Source organism: Alternaria novae-zelandiae (genome assembly GCF_023758075.1).
Source record: "Alternaria novae-zelandiae strain BMP 2774 chromosome Unknown scaffold_5, whole genome shotgun sequence".
Classification (NCBI taxonomy): Eukaryota; Fungi; Ascomycota; class Dothideomycetes; order Pleosporales; family Pleosporaceae; genus Alternaria; species Alternaria novae-zelandiae.
In genome coordinates, this window is record NW_026056965.1 from 879549 (window position 1) to 894531 (window position 14983).

At 52.4% G+C, this 14983-nt stretch overlaps 6 protein-coding genes across 6 annotated transcripts; 4 read left to right on the forward strand and 2 right to left on the reverse strand.

The window, feature by feature from the left end:
- Nucleotides 1-722: 722 nt before the first annotated feature.
- J4E88_003328 (uncharacterized protein) lies at nt 723-2633 on the forward strand (the record flags this gene model as incomplete). The annotated part of the gene is made up of 4 exons (XM_049396981.1): nt 723-901; nt 951-1035; nt 1089-2074; nt 2123-2633. 4 exons carry the CDS (start codon nt 723-725, stop codon nt 2631-2633), a joined length of 1761 nt encoding a protein of 586 aa, XP_049257323.1.
- Nucleotides 2634-3216: 583 nt separating this feature from the next.
- Nucleotides 3217-4641, forward strand: J4E88_003329 (uncharacterized protein; the record flags this gene model as incomplete). Its single annotated transcript, XM_049396982.1, has 3 exons — nt 3217-3472; nt 3520-4418; nt 4474-4641. The coding sequence occupies 3 exons, from the start codon at nt 3217-3219 to the stop codon at nt 4639-4641; spliced, it is 1323 nt and encodes a 440-aa protein (XP_049257324.1).
- A 384-nt stretch (nt 4642-5025) lies between these two features.
- J4E88_003330 (uncharacterized protein) lies at nt 5026-6390 on the forward strand (the record flags this gene model as incomplete). The annotated part of the gene is made up of 3 exons (XM_049396983.1): nt 5026-5033; nt 5110-6159; nt 6270-6390. 3 exons carry the CDS (start codon nt 5026-5028, stop codon nt 6388-6390), a joined length of 1179 nt encoding a protein of 392 aa, XP_049257325.1.
- A 1692-nt stretch (nt 6391-8082) lies between these two features.
- J4E88_003331 (uncharacterized protein) lies at nt 8083-9394 on the forward strand (the record flags this gene model as incomplete). Its single annotated transcript, XM_049396984.1, has 2 exons — nt 8083-8567; nt 8617-9394. The coding sequence occupies 2 exons, from the start codon at nt 8083-8085 to the stop codon at nt 9392-9394; spliced, it is 1263 nt and encodes a 420-aa protein (XP_049257326.1).
- Nucleotides 9395-9638: 244 nt separating this feature from the next.
- On the reverse strand, nt 9639-10595 carry J4E88_003332 (uncharacterized protein; the record flags this gene model as incomplete). The annotated part of the gene is made up of 1 exon (XM_049396985.1): nt 9639-10595. One exon carries the CDS (start codon nt 10593-10595, stop codon nt 9639-9641), a length of 957 nt encoding a protein of 318 aa, XP_049257327.1.
- A 435-nt stretch (nt 10596-11030) lies between these two features.
- J4E88_003333 (uncharacterized protein) lies at nt 11031-11644 on the reverse strand (the record flags this gene model as incomplete). Its single annotated transcript, XM_049396986.1, has 2 exons — nt 11031-11534; nt 11591-11644. 2 exons carry the CDS (start codon nt 11642-11644, stop codon nt 11031-11033), a joined length of 558 nt encoding a protein of 185 aa, XP_049257328.1.
- Nucleotides 11645-14983: the final 3339 nt, after the last annotated feature.

The following is a 14983-nucleotide window of genomic DNA, read 5'->3' on the forward strand; positions in this document are numbered from 1 at the left end:
GGCCACCCGAGATTTCCTAGTCGCAGGACCTGAGTATGAGGCGTTTGACTGAGCTTCCTTCGGAGAATTGGATGCGGGTACTGCGTCTGCGGCCGTTCCCACACCCCGACCGGAGGAGGGGCTTACGGGGCTCTCTGGGTAGGACTGCAACATGGCCTCGTCGTCAGGAGTATGGCGTTGATGCGACAGCCCTGCAGCTGTCGGAGCTGATTCATACCGCTTGGCTCCATATTTCCCACGTGCGATAGTCTCGTTGAGGCCCAGGTGGAATGTGTGAGCCGACGTGTGTCTTATCGCGAATTATCCATGATAGGCTAAGATGGCACGGGCCTCCAGTAGCTTTATCTCGGCTGCACCCATCCGGCGCCTGGAGACCCCAAAGATTGCGAAGGAACTACGCCATAACAAGCAACATATCGGAGTTCACATCCTCCTCCTATCTCCACCCCTGTTCTTTATCGCACCGCTCACGTTGATGTCAGGCTTGGGAATGACTGATGCGCGCATGGCAACATGGCACATCGGCTAGAAAGTGGCCGAAGAGGCTGCGCCAGAAGCCATGCCCATGGTCAATCACAGCCCGATATGCGTGCGATACGTGAAAGACTTGGAGTTGGCGTAACGTCCGATCGCCATATGAGACACCACAGTCCGCCGACGTGAAGAGGATTTGGAGGATTGACCACACCCGGCAGTCAACCAAACCATACCACCACAGCACCATGGGGAAAGTTCAACTTCCGACCAGGGACCAGATGGCGGCCCCCTTTCGCTCGAAAGAGGCCTTTGTCGACTTCATCAGGGCTCCCCAAGGCAATGACGGTCATGCCCCAATCGGGGACGAGAGATGGTCTAACAAAGATCTTGAGCCAACCCCAGTGGAACAGAGGACTTGGACCTGGTAAGGATCTTGACGACGCACATCTTTGAGCCTTTATTGACAAATCAAGGTTCAACCTTCCTCTATACTGGTTCTCGAACCAGTTTTCCCTCGTTGGTTGGAATACGGGCTCCGCTCTTGTCACAGTCGGTCTGGTAGGCTATTTCGAAACATGCATGTCGAATCCAGGAACTGATTGCATCAACAGACATGGCAACAATCCTTCGTGTCAGCCTGCATTGGATCCTTCCTCGCAGCAGTCGTAGTCGTCCTTATGGCTCGTCCAGGTGCCAAGTATCACATCGGATTCCCTGTGATTGCACGCTCAGTCATGGGCATGTACGGCTCCTACTTCTTCGTCTTCATCCGAGCGATCGTATGCATCATCTGGTACGGAATTCAGTCCTTCTACGCCGGTAACATCCTCTCGGTCATGCTCCGTTGCATCTTCGGCAGTTCCTGGCAAAACTTCACGAACACACTCTCGCCTACCGCAAGTGTCACCTCGAAGCAGCTTCTGGCTTTCTTCATGGCCTGGCTAATGGAGTTTCCGTTCATGTGGGTCCACCCCAGACACATCCATTACATCTTCACTGTGAAGGGGTTCATCATGCCAATCGCCGCCTTTGCCATCTTCGGATGGTGCATGGCCAACGGTGGTGGACTCGGCGCTATGGACCTTGCTTCCAGCGAAGGCGAGCTTGCCGCCTCAGTGACCCCTCTGGGATGGAGCATCATGGCCGGTATCAACACCATCTTCGGTTCTCTCTCGCCCATGTTGGTCAACCAGCCTGACCTTGCTCGCTACTGCAAGAAGCCTCGGGATGCTGGCGTGACTCAAGGTGTCAGCGTCTTCGTGTCCTCCATCATTGTCTTCTTCCTTGGCATGGCCTCAACCACTTCCATGCAGGCAGCATATGGTGTTGCCTACTGGAACATCTGGGATCTCTTCGAAGCCATCCTTGACCACCACTTCGGTGCCGGAGCGCGTGCGGGGATCTTCTTCGTTGCTTTGGCGTTCTACTTCGGTGTCTTCGCCACGAACTTTGGAGCCAACTCAATTCCGTTCGGAAGTGATATGACTGGCCTTTTCCCCAAGTGGCTCACCATTCGCCGTGGACAGGTGCTTTGCGCCATTCTTGGTGTCGTCGTACAACCGTGGGAACTGATGAAAAACGCAACGGCCTTCTTGAGGCAAGTTCCCCAATAGGCTTTCCACTCACCATGCTAACGATGAATTAGTTTCTTGGGTTCTTACAACATCTTCATGGCCCCTCTTTGCGCCGTCATCATTGTCGACTACTACATCGCGCGCAAAGGAAACATACACATACCATCGTGCTATGATGGCAAGAAGACGGGTCTCTACTGGTACTGGTCCGGTGTCAACTGGAGTGGAGTGGCAGCCTGGCTACTTGGTACAACTATGGGTATTCCTGGCCTTATTGGCCAGTACGAGCCACAGATCATTTCGGCGGCTGCGCAGAACATGTACCGCATGGGCTGGTTGCTAACCTTCTTCACCGCGGCGACGGTCTACTTCGTCATCACCTTCTTCGTCAAACCGCGTGTGTTCCCCGTTGGACGCGAGAGCACGCCCTTCCAACGGGAATGGCTAGCCAATGACGGCCGCGAGGGCTTCTTCGACGGAGACAGGGATGATGGTGTGATTTATGGCGCCTCAACGCCACCAATGACCGACGGAGGAGAAGATGTTGAGATCGGCGAGAAGTCACCAAAGGTCACCTTTTGAGCTCAGAGCGGCAGCCTAGATTGTAACAGAATCGATACCATGTACTCACATCATGTAATTGCAATACGATAGATTTGAACAACATCCTACTAAGAAACTACGACACTTGATTAGCCTTGTTATGACATCAAAAATTGAGACTCCTGATCAGGCGGCTGGACGTTTGAACTGCCCAGGTGCGATGTTGTTCACGTGTTTCCTAGTACCGACATGGACTGAACAGTTCCGATCGGAACCAGCATTCCGAAAAAGTGGGATGCCGTTATCGGCTCCAACTTATTAGTACAACCGGTATATCCTGGTTGGGCAAGTGTTTGGCTATCGCCTATGAGCGGGTCTGGACGGGACACGCAATTGCTCCCTATCACGATGCGGGCTTTTTGGGCCGATGGCATCGCTGACGCTGACAGGCCGCTGCCTTCGGCGTCTGGATGTGTCTCCAACCCTTGGACTCCAACGGCTTCAAAGACCACTTCTCCAATTCCTCTTCTTGACATTACAACCAACCTGGGAAAGCAAAACGAGAACACCTGCGACTATCTATACAGCAGCGATACTTACAATTACCAAATTATACGAAGCAATGGGCGTTGATCTGTATAAACTTACAGCCACCGAGATCTCGGCGAAGATCAAAGCAGGCGAAACCTCAGTCGAAGAATACGCAAAATCACTCCTCGGACGCATCGAAGCTCGTGACGAAGCTGTTCAAGCATGGGCATACCTGGACCCTGAGTACGTTATCAAGCAGGCGAAAGCACTTGATGCCATTCCACAGGCCGAGCGTGGTCCCCTCCACGGCGTGGCCATCGCCGTAAAAGATGTCATCTACACTAAGGGTGAGCTACCAATACCACCTCTTCATCTAACTCAACTAATCGTGTAGAAATGCCAACGCAATTCAACTCACCCATATATGCCAACGATGCGCCTCAAGTAGACGCTGGCTCCATAGCGATACTGCGCAAGAGCGGTGCACTCATCTTCGGCAAAACAACAACGACCGAGTTTGCTGCGACAACCACAGGCCCAAAGACACGAAACCCGTACGACTCAAAACGCACGCCTGGTGGCTCTTCATCCGGATCTGGTGCCGCAGTAGGCGATTTTCAAGCACCTATCGGTCTAGGAACCCAAACCGGTGGCAGCACCATCCGTCCTGGCTCGTACAATGGCATCTATGCCCTTAAGCCCACATGGAACTCTATCACTCGCGAAGGTCAAAAGATTTACTCTCTGATTCTGGACACGTTGGGTCTCTACGCGCGTAGCGTGGCTGATCTAGAACTCCTCGCCGATACATTCGCCATTCACGACGATGTGCCACCTCCAAAAGACTTCACAGTGAAGGGCGCGAAGTTTGCCCTTCTCAAAACTATGGTCTGGCCAAGCGTGGGTCCTGGCACCTCCGCCGCACTTGACAAAGCCGTCTCGCTACTTCGTGCGCATGGAGCCGAGGTTGAGGAAATAAGCTTACCAGATGACCTTAACGATCTTCCGGCGTGGCACGCGGCCGTACTCAACTCTGACGGCCGAACCGCGTTTCTGCCAGAATACACAGTGGCCAAGGATAAGATCTCGGAACAGCTGGTCGGCCACGTTGAGAACAGCGGGAAGATCTCGCGCAAAGCGCAGCTCGAAGCTTTCGACAAGATTGCGGCAGCGAGGCCGGTTGTGGATGAGATACTCGGCAGATATGCTGCGGTACTTACACCAAGTGTTCCGGATGAGGCGCCACTGGGTATTGAGAAGACGGGCAGTGCGGCGTTTTGTTTGATCTGGACGGTAAGTCACATCCGCGTATCCAGCTGGAGATAAAACCTGACTAATGCTTTCATAGGCACTGCACACACCAGTAGTCAACGTTCCAGGTTTCAAGGGCGAGAACGGAATGCCAATCGGAGTGTCGCTTGTTGCGCCTCGCTACCACGATAGACGGTTGCTCGCGGTCAGCAGCAAGGTCGGTGAAATCTTCGAAGCAGAAGGTGGATGGAAGCGTTCTGTGTAGCTCTATTGCAAATAAAGTTGAATGGATTGTATCAAAGCATCTGCCGTTGGTCGTCTGGTAAATTACCATTGGTTATGCGAGTATGCGTACTCTGGTTCTCTCGACCAAACTGTTCTACTTGACTCACAGTCAGGTTCGTTTATATCTCCAATGCACTCCCCAAACTCAACTATCACAACATATCTCGGCAATACCAATAACACGAAGAATACACTCTCACAACAACATCAAGATGACGTCACAACAGGTTATCGAAGGCAAAGCAAAAGCCAGAGCGAACGCGGAATTAGACCTGAAAATGTGTGCAAACAGCGATCTCCGAGTTCTGTTCCGCAGTTCACTTTCTATATACCTCAAAGGACCCCAGCTGCAACCTACACCGGAATGGTTTTGTGCGTACTACTTTCTGTTAGAGGTACAAAATCGGTCGTACCTTACAATTGAACAAGTCACGCTCAAGCTTAGAAGACAAAAGCAGTATGGCAAAGCTGAAGAGCTTGAAAAGGCCCTCTCACGCTACTCACGAGCTGCACATCGCGAAATTGTAGCGAGACTCTTTGTCTTGCCGCGCGAACTTCGCGACATGATCTATGATGAGCTCTGGGCCTTGGACTCATGCAAGGAAACACTCATGAACGGGCTTATTGCTGGAGACGACAGGAACAATCGACGTAAAGAGGCCTGGACTCAACGTTTCCCTGGGAAGCTTGACTGCTATCTCCCAAACTTGGCCAAAGAGTGGTTTGGGGGAAGGGAAGTGGCGACAGAGATGCTAGAGGCTTTTGGGAGAAGAGATGGGACTGATATTACTGCCCGAGGGTGTTCCGATCCTTGGTCTTCTTATCACGTGTCGTGGAAAAAGTTGCACGACCTGATCACAGTAAAGATGTTTCACTCCGACGTCACGCTATACGAGCTTCTGGGGAACACGGGTCTAGTCATCGTCTTCGACTGCATGGACGAGATCGACGGAAACGAGGGTCTAGAGCGGATAGGCATACCGGGCAACTTCAACGCAGAACTTCGCCACTGCATCGATGTGCTCTCATCTCTGCGCGACCAAAAGCCTCGCCCTATCACCTTCGGGTTCGAGGATGAGACGACAGGCGTACCCAGCAATGTCACCCATCTATTTCGCTCGCTGAGCGGCCCGTTCCAAGAACTCCGGCAGTTGGGGTTTGACATCAACATCAGATGTCAAACGAACGGCTACTTCCGCTACGTATGGGACATGTCAGGAACGTACAATACTCACAGCCCTCACACGGAAAATGTTGACAAGTGGACTCTGCGAGATTGGAGCCTGAACTTCACGCGAGTGAACGAACAATTCGAGGAGGCTCACTTGATGGGCGAGACCTTCGTGTTTAATCCAAATGGGCCGCTCCGGGGGAGCTTTCGCATCAAAAAGCATGTGTGGGAGGCCATGCGCAAGGAGCTTTATCGCGCGTATCCGGAAATCGACAGTGTGGTGAAGTGGACGAAGAACGAGAGAGGTGAGATATGGATGGACTGTGGGTGTGTGAAGGACAAGCATACTTGCTGCCCTTACTATCTGTGCTACAAGCACGGTGGATGGGATGAAATATCAGATGGTAGGTGGAACACTTCTTGCTACATTTGCAAAGGCCTGGTAGCGCCGGCGTTGTAGCGACAACTAAGGTTGGTTCGAACGAGGCAGAAGGAGAATTTGGCAACAAGCAAATCTGCGGTTCTTCGGATGAAGAACGCATCAAGTATTCCAATTGAGTGCCGCGTCTCAGCAAACAATCAGGATGGTTTCAGCAGTACGATCCAACTACATTAAAACCACTCACCACGTTCAAGGAAAGAGCTAAACACCCTGCAGTCTATGTTGATATGGGGGCGATCGTTAGCAACCTTTCAAATGTAAAATTTTGAGTGATTTGCTTCGTTTTCCTGCTATAAGGGGAAGTTTTCAATTTAGCTCTAGTATGAGATACCGTCATGCAACTGATCTTCATTGCATCCTAACCACATGATGAACATCTTTCTGCCGTTTGCCCACGTGCCTGTTCAGATATCAGATACTACACAGCCCTCGCGCTCTCTGAGAACTCTTTCGTGAAGTATGACCGGAGTCAATGCATACGCAGATCTCACTTCAACACTCTTTCCAATATTTGAGATGCTCCCCTTGAGTCCCCTCACATACCTCGACTTCTTTGCCCGGGAGGTATGCCTCCACCATCACCTTCACCAAGGCCAACTCGGCTGCCTTCCCAGCAGGATGCATACTACTCAACATATGGAGTGTGATCTTGACTTTTTGGAGGGCTCTGAGCGTATTGGCACGCAAGAAGCGGGCGCAAGCGTTCTCAGGGAGTGCCATTCTCATCTGTGACGCGCGAGCCCCAAAATGAATCGTGTGTACGTGTTGAAGTCTCAACGTCCTCAGATAGCGCCTAATATCGTTGATGGAAACGAAACAAAAGGGGATGGTGGTGTACGCGATCATGGCTGTCTCGACGTAGACTTGGCGACAGACACGGAGTAGATTCCAGCGCGCGCGATGTTTTCCGGGTTTCTCCATCGGCCAATATTTCGATGGCATCTTGACTAGTGATCCGCCGAGCGCGAGGCTGAAGATTCGGTTGCGAATCTCAGCAGGTAGGCGAAGGAGGGGAGAATCTCGTGCATTGCTGTTTGCCCTGGGTGGAAGGTCAGTGCCGTTGATACATGACTACAAATGGGATGTTTCTTACAGCTCGACCTCCGATCCGATGGGCTCGACATTGAGGAGACCGCTTTTGTGTTTGCGATAACCGCGTCGGCCACGGACTGATTTCTTGGGCTTGTCATCCAGACCATGACGATGAGCGACTTTTTGAGATCGTTGCGGCGGCATCTTGCGTTACTTGAACCGTTGATGTGTTGAATATTTCGACTTGTGGCGGGGAAGTTACCAGTGCGAAAGTGGAGGTGAGAAGGTCAAGGCAAACATGACAGAGGAGGAAAGTGCGATGAAAGCACGGGCCCTGTGAGCTTCCGTGTGCAAGAGTGAAGGTGAGAGTCTCGGAAAGAAGGAAAGCGTTATCAACGAGGAGCGCATACGAACGCGGCTATCCATCTAAGAGGATGACGTATCGTGAACTTAGGCATGTATTCCTTTCGCTCGTGCAAGCCTGAAGGTTCTATCCACCGACCATGGTGTGAAGATACATTTTCAAGCATTCAAGAGTAGAGACTGGTCCCAGATGTATTATCATATGCATGGGTTCACATTTGAACTGACTTCAAGATAGCTGACGGGTTTGTAAAATGTCGAAGGCGAGATGTTGGAAGCGTGGAAGGTGCATCTCTGGAGAAGGAACGGGCGGATTACATAATGCGGCGGTCGGAGATGGCTGCCAGATTCGCCGATGACTCTGGAGCTTCGCGTGTCCGACATCATCATCGCTTGCACCCAATCTCCCCATAATGGCGTCGCGCACACGGCTGGCAGCCACTACGGCTTCCGGAATACTGCGAAGCTCAAGACCACTCGCAACCTCAAGGATATCGCCACTCTCTGCTGCTTTGGCAACATCCTCCGCCCGCAGCTTCTCGCAGCTCAACTCGCATTCCGCCCCAGACCCGACCAACATCTTTGCCTTCCAAACTGGCTCTAAGTCGGGTGGCGCTCCTTCGTACTTCTCAACACAGAACCGTCGGCCTGCAAATACAATCATCCGATTTGTGCCACAGCAAACAGCATGGATTGTAGAGCGCATGGGAAAGTTCAACCGCATACTGGAGCCTGGTCTTGCCATCTTGGTACCCTTCATTGATAGGATAGCCTACGTCAAGAGTCTCAAGGAAAACGCCCTCGAAATTCCCAGCCAGAGTGCCATCACCGCGGACAATGTCACACTGGAGCTGGATGGTGTCCTGTACACCAGGGTCTTTGACGCATACAAGGCGAGGTGAGCATGTCGTAAATTCAGATGTCGCGACGATGCTGACAACCCATAGTTACGGTGTAGAAGACGCAGAGTACGCCATCTCTCAACTGGCACAAACCACGATGCGCTCCGAGATCGGTCAACTCTCCCTCGACCACGTCCTCAAAGAACGCGCCAACCTGAACGCCAACATCACCGCTGCGATCAACGAGGCAGCACAAGACTGGGGTGTCACCTGCCTGCGATACGAGATCCGTGACATCCACGCACCCGAACCTGTCGTCGAAGCCATGCACCGCCAAGTCACCGCCGAACGGTCCAAGCGAGCTGAGATTCTGGAATCAGAAGGTCAGAGACAATCTGCTATCAACATCGCTGAGGGAAAGAAGCAGTCGGTCATCCTGGCTTCCGAGGCCTTGAGGGCTGAGCAGATCAACATGGCAAACGGAGAGGCTGAGGCTATCTTGCTCAAGGCCACTGCGACTGCCAACGGAATCGACGCAGTTGCGCGATCCATCTCTCAAGGTGGCGGCGCAGCACAGAACGCCATCTCGCTTTCCGTTGCTGAGAAGTACGTGGACGCATTTGGAAACTTGGCTAAGGAGGGCACAAGCATTGTCGTTCCCGGCAACGTCGGCGATATGAGCGGCATGATCGCAAGTGCCATGGCAGTATACGGCAACGTCAATGCTTCTCAGGCAAAGGCGCAAGCATCAAAGATGGTCGAGGGCGGAAGCAGCAAGAAAGTTCAAGAGCTCCAAAGTAAGCTGAACGATGCTGAGAGCGGATCCAACCAGATGCACAACGAGATCAACAGAGTCATGGACGAGAGGCTGAGCAAGAGGTAGTCAGCGACTTTGTATGAGAGACGATGGGATAGGAACGGGATACGACTGTACATTATACCACGCTGTATAAATAGCAACGAGCTGCAAGCGACCGCATCGGGGTTATTGGATATGGGATACCACCCAAAAGCAAGCATCATTCGCGGAGTCTTCTCTCTTCTTCCACTTTGGAACTCCACTTTTCGCATGTCTATAGGGAATAGCGAACATAACTACACTTTCACCTCCAACCTCAACTTCTAAGTTACGCCAACCGTTCCACAGCCTCAGCAGCCAAAACCGCAATCTGCTTCCCATCCTCCCAAATCCAATCATGCCCACCCTTCAGATCCCGTACATTAACCACTCTCCTCCCTTCCTCTTTAACCTCATCCTCATCATCCCCCACCTCCATAACAATATTCCACCCCTCCCTATCCAGCGTAACACACATGACATCCCTCTGCGCCCTCTCCACAAGCTCATCCTCATAGCTATGACAAAGCATCAACAGCTTCCCCTCAGGCCACTGCTCCTTATTATATTTCCCCGCAACCGGCGACACAGCCTGCCACTCAATGTACCCTGACCTCTCACCAAAAGCGCCCCTCACAAACTCCTTGTAAATCTTCGAAATGTATTCTGGTGTCGTGGGTGGGAGGTGGTTCCGTATCATGAGCGGCAGACTGTATATGCCTGATATCAAGACCATGGCTTCAGGGAGAGGCGTGGGTATGAGGTCGGGTGTAAGTCCTATACCGGAAACGAGTTGGCACAGCAGGGTTGCTCCGCAGGAATGACCTATTCCTATCCATCTCTTCACCCCGTATGCGCGCTGGAGGTACTGGATTCCGCGGGCGACATCGCGGATGTGTTGCGGGTGTCTGGCTGAGCGCTCTGGGTCGTCGGGCGCACTTGGTTGCGTCGCGTGGTCGGGGTATGGCGAGAGTCTGTAATTAAGACTTGCGATTCCGCCGACTTTCCCTAGAGTAGAGGCGTGCGAAGCGGCGAGGTGTGTGATTGTGGGTGTGAAGCTAGGGGCTTCGATGAGGGGGTCGCGCCAGGCGCCGCCGTGGATGTAGATTAGCCATGGCGCATCGTTGTTGGGTTTAGGTGTGGCTTCCTGGGGTTCGGGGAGCCAGATGTCCAGCGTTTGGAGGCGACTTGGGGGATCGCTGTAGGGGATTGAAGGGATGTGTCTGGGGAATGGGGTGGCTGTCATGTTTTAGTTTGATTGGGGAGTGGTTGTTTGGCGGGGTGTGCAGGTGCCAAACTTTGAGGTGTGCCGAGGTCGGTCACTCTTTTGGGTTCCTGGATCAATGAACCTTGTGTGTTCAAGCAAAAACTCTGAAAATCTGACAAGATATCACAAAGCATGGAAGAAGTGTTTTGAGTATGAATGTTTGATATATTTTCCCATCCAGTACGCAAAAAAGGGTACTATCAACCTCATGACCATTGGTTTCATCCAAGCCATGACTAAACTAAACAGACATTATTCCCGTCAAAGACACATGCCAGTGTCGACGCCCATGGTATTGCGATGCAGGTGTGTAAAGCAATGCTGATGCAAAACCCAAGGTATCTCAAGGACCGCTATCCTCATAAAAATAAACTCTCGAAGCTAAAACGACAAAACAATTGGTGGGGGGAGCGTTTACAAGAACGCGGCCATGAAGGCACCGAAGCCAACGATGCTACCAGCGGCAGCCTTGACGTTGACGGCAGCACCGGTGGCGTCAGCACCGTCGGCGCCGGTGCCAGTGGCATCAGCATCAGTGCCAGTAGCGTCGGCACCGGTACCAGATGCGTCGCTGCCGCTGCCGGTAGCATCAGCATCGGAAGCAGTGGGCGAGGCAACAAGAGCGACAGTGGTGCTGTTGTTGGCGCTGACGGTAACAGTGCGGGTGGAGTTGACCATGGAGCCAGTGCCAGTTCCAGCAAGAGTAAGAGTGTGGACACCAGGGCCGACGGCAGGGATGTCAGCGGGTACTGGCTGAGTGGTAACGGCAGCGGGCTGGCTGGTCACGGCATCGGGCTGAGTAGCGATGGAGGTATCAGCAGCGGGCATGCCAGTAACGACACCGAGAGAGTTGGTCTGGGTGAGGTAGGTGGTCTGGGGAGCCGGGTCGATGGACGATGAAGGGGCAGAGGAAGAGTCCTGGATGGAAATCAGTGATCTGTTCTGCATGGATCTTGAAATGATGATGAACATACCTGAGCCGACGCAACGGCGAAAGCAACAGCGGAGACGAAGATGGAGGCGCGCATATTGACGGTTGTGTGTTGTTTGTTTGGAAACGATTGATCTCTCTAAACGATAGTCTTTGACTGAAGATATGTCAAGTCGTGAGGATGCGATGAAGACGATGCGAGTAGTGATTGAGTGATGCGAGATGAGAAGCAGACTTCAAGCTTTGCGCGAGACGCGTCCTCCTTTTATTGCCTCTGCTGCCATTTCACCCGCACCCAAGAAACAAGCATCGGAGCTAACCCTGGCCCTGGAGCGCCACTTTGACCCGGCAACCAGCCCTAACGCCAGCCCCATGCTATCCCGGAACAGGCGAACTGTCGACCTGACATGGCCTTAGCGGTTCTCCACAGCCAATTATAGAACCCTTCGTGGCGAGGATGTTTCGTGTTCGTGATATGGGCGGAGATTTTTTCATTCAATGGTCTTCTGCTTCCAGGCGTCCAGATGGCGATCTTATAAACGTCTTAGACATGGATGCCTGAACGTCGTTGCGGTGAGAGTCGAGATGGGAGTCTGTATCCCGTCGCGCCGACTCGGGTGGTCAGCCTCAGGCGCTTGCGGTCGGGCACTGTGCCTCGAGATTTTCCCAGCCATGCCCCGGGTTTCAGGAACCAATTCGCTTCTTCCAGCCCGTGTGGTTCCACCAAACAAACCATGTTCCTATAGGAACAATGCACATCTTGTCGTCATTTCCCCAGCCAATGGCCTGTTACCCTGACACATCCTCCACTTTCCATCGTTTTTTTTTTGCCCATGCAGCATGCGGCCTCATGCGCGCCCGTCGAACGTCAAACGTCAAACGGCGCACCACCAACCACACGTTGCTTTCCCAACCATGTTTCCAACCACGCGCACATGCGCGCTGACCTCGCTATGCTCATACATAATCGATACCGTGCCGCAAACGCTAGTCCCCAGAAACACACCACGACAGGTTAGTATGCCGCAGGTGCAAAATCGTCGCGTTGTTGTTGGCAAGACTAATTACGCGTCCAATGAAGTTAGCTCCTAAAATTAGTTGTCTTGTCGGCGTGACCTCGTGTCGAGAAGATTCGCTGTCTTGTGTGTGATGCGACCTCGGCGGCCGTGCGCCTTCGTAAAGCGCGGGCTGAGCAAGGGGCCTGGATCCGAAAACGGGACCCGAGCCGGTCTGGCCTGAGGCTCATTTCTGATTTCATGCGAAAAGGGTGGTGATGCGAGCGGGACGTTGCGATCGGGACGGTGGGACGATTATTGAGGACGTTGGTTTTCTCGTATCTTCGGTGGTCCGCAACTGAAAGTTCTCGCAGCCAGCTTGTTGTGTTGACGCGCTTGCTGCATAGGAGTGCCAAGCCCCGAACGGAGAAGGTGCCAGGTCGTCACACCTCAACCTCACCAGGCCTTCAACACGTTTGTAACCGTCTCACGAAGAAAAGACGCCTCACAGGGCGCAATCCCCCATTGTACTGCCTCTTTCAGGCCCTCGATACAATCAGTAATCCACCATTTATGGGCATGGTGGCGCTGATACGGTCATCTCAGAAGAGGCTTTGCGGATGACCTCGCTGACTACATGTCTCACAGATGAAGACCATCAAGATGCGAGGAGGCTACAATCAACCTACAGGGCACGAACCAGCTCAGGCTAGCTACCGCTGTTCAATCCTCAAAACATTTACATCCCCTCATATCTCAGAACGAATTTGCGAAAGCTTTTCAATTTGCACTCGACCGCACGTGTATACCTCTCATGAGCGAATAATGGTCCTATGGAAAGCCAGATCGATTTAGCAGAGCCTCATCGGCTTCTGTCTCACTGGCTACATCCAACAGAAGTCTATCACAGCCATCCTTCGGCTTTCCAACTCCTCAATAACCTTTTCAAACATAGCTTTGTACCGCTCCGTGTCGAAAGTTCCTGGTAAGTAATCCCAACGTGGGGGGGAGGCCCTGATGCACAAGCGTCCACCATACCTCTCCATGGGTTCCGCCGCTGTAAGCATAATGTACCGTAAGTGTACCGGGATTGCTTCCCAATCTTTCTCATGCATCTTCTTGCGGTTGTACCTAATGCGTCCCAATATATGGCTCGGCCAAATGGTAAGATGCACTGTGTTGTAGAAACCTGCGAGGGGTACACCGAAAGCGTGTGAGTGTGCTGTGCCGAAGTGGAAGAGTGCGTTGGAATCGACAAAGATCGTACGCGCTGTCTCCCGTGCAATCTTGTATCTCGCTCGCTCTACGAGAGCGGCTACCATTCCCGGATGTGCAAATTTGGGCTCCATGAAGTGCGGCGTGTCGAAAACCGGGTACGGCAGCTCAGGGTTCCCGGTCCTTCGATGGTCCTGCTCTACTGCTACTGAGTCTATCCTCGCCCATGCTAACCTCAGTATTTGATTATGCAGGCTACATTCCTTCCAGAAGGTGGGACATTGGCTGACGGTACCTTGGGTGCGTTCTCTGGCCATACGGTCACCCCACTGAACTTCCAAGTTGATGTGGGATTTTATGCCATCCTGCAGGCTCACCCTATCCCGGGTATAAAGCACATATGAGCGCTTAAATGTGCGATCACGCACATACGGCTTATACATGCGACCGAGCAAGTGATCGAAAACGAGGTCCTGAAGTTCCCGCGGTAGAGCATTGACCCTTGATGTGAGCGAGCGACAACTGCTATAAGCATATCTAGGGAGATCTGCGTTTTTCATCATCGAACAAATGGCTCTGCGATAGCGTTAGCTTCATGTTCTCCATACGGCAATCTCTCATCTCAGCCTTACTTGTTGCACATGAATAGCTGCCGCTTCAAACACTGAAGCATCCATCGGTAGGTCTTCCTCGTTCTACAAGCATTTGGAAATTCCAGGTCCCCAGGTCTCCTCAATCGCCGCATTTCCTTCGTCACCTCTCTCACTTTATCTCTCATGGATATAACACGCGCGCTGAAGACTCGTTGGATGGCCAGGAGACGCTTCCATCTTTTGACAACGGCGGGGGTGAAGCCTATTGCCTCGTTCAGTTCTGGGTCGTACGAGATGATGCAGCTCGTTTGGCGAGGATAATAGTAAGTGGGGGTGAAGATAGACATATTGTTCAGATGTTCACAGCTGGACGATGTCAAGTGAAGAATTTGTTTAGCATTTTCATCTCTGATGTGAAGAATTTGTACTTTCGACTTGACTCACAAGTAATGTACCGTACCATGGTTCGACAGGTAGAGTCAGCCAACGGACGTCGAGGTATAACATCAACGTTCGTCAGACACGTTTGCCGCGATGCATCGTACGCGCTACTTGGCGATCATTTTTGGTATAATAACTTATGCGATTACTGAGAGTAAAAAGCCCAGAGAGTGCTTTCGGTCATTCTACGGT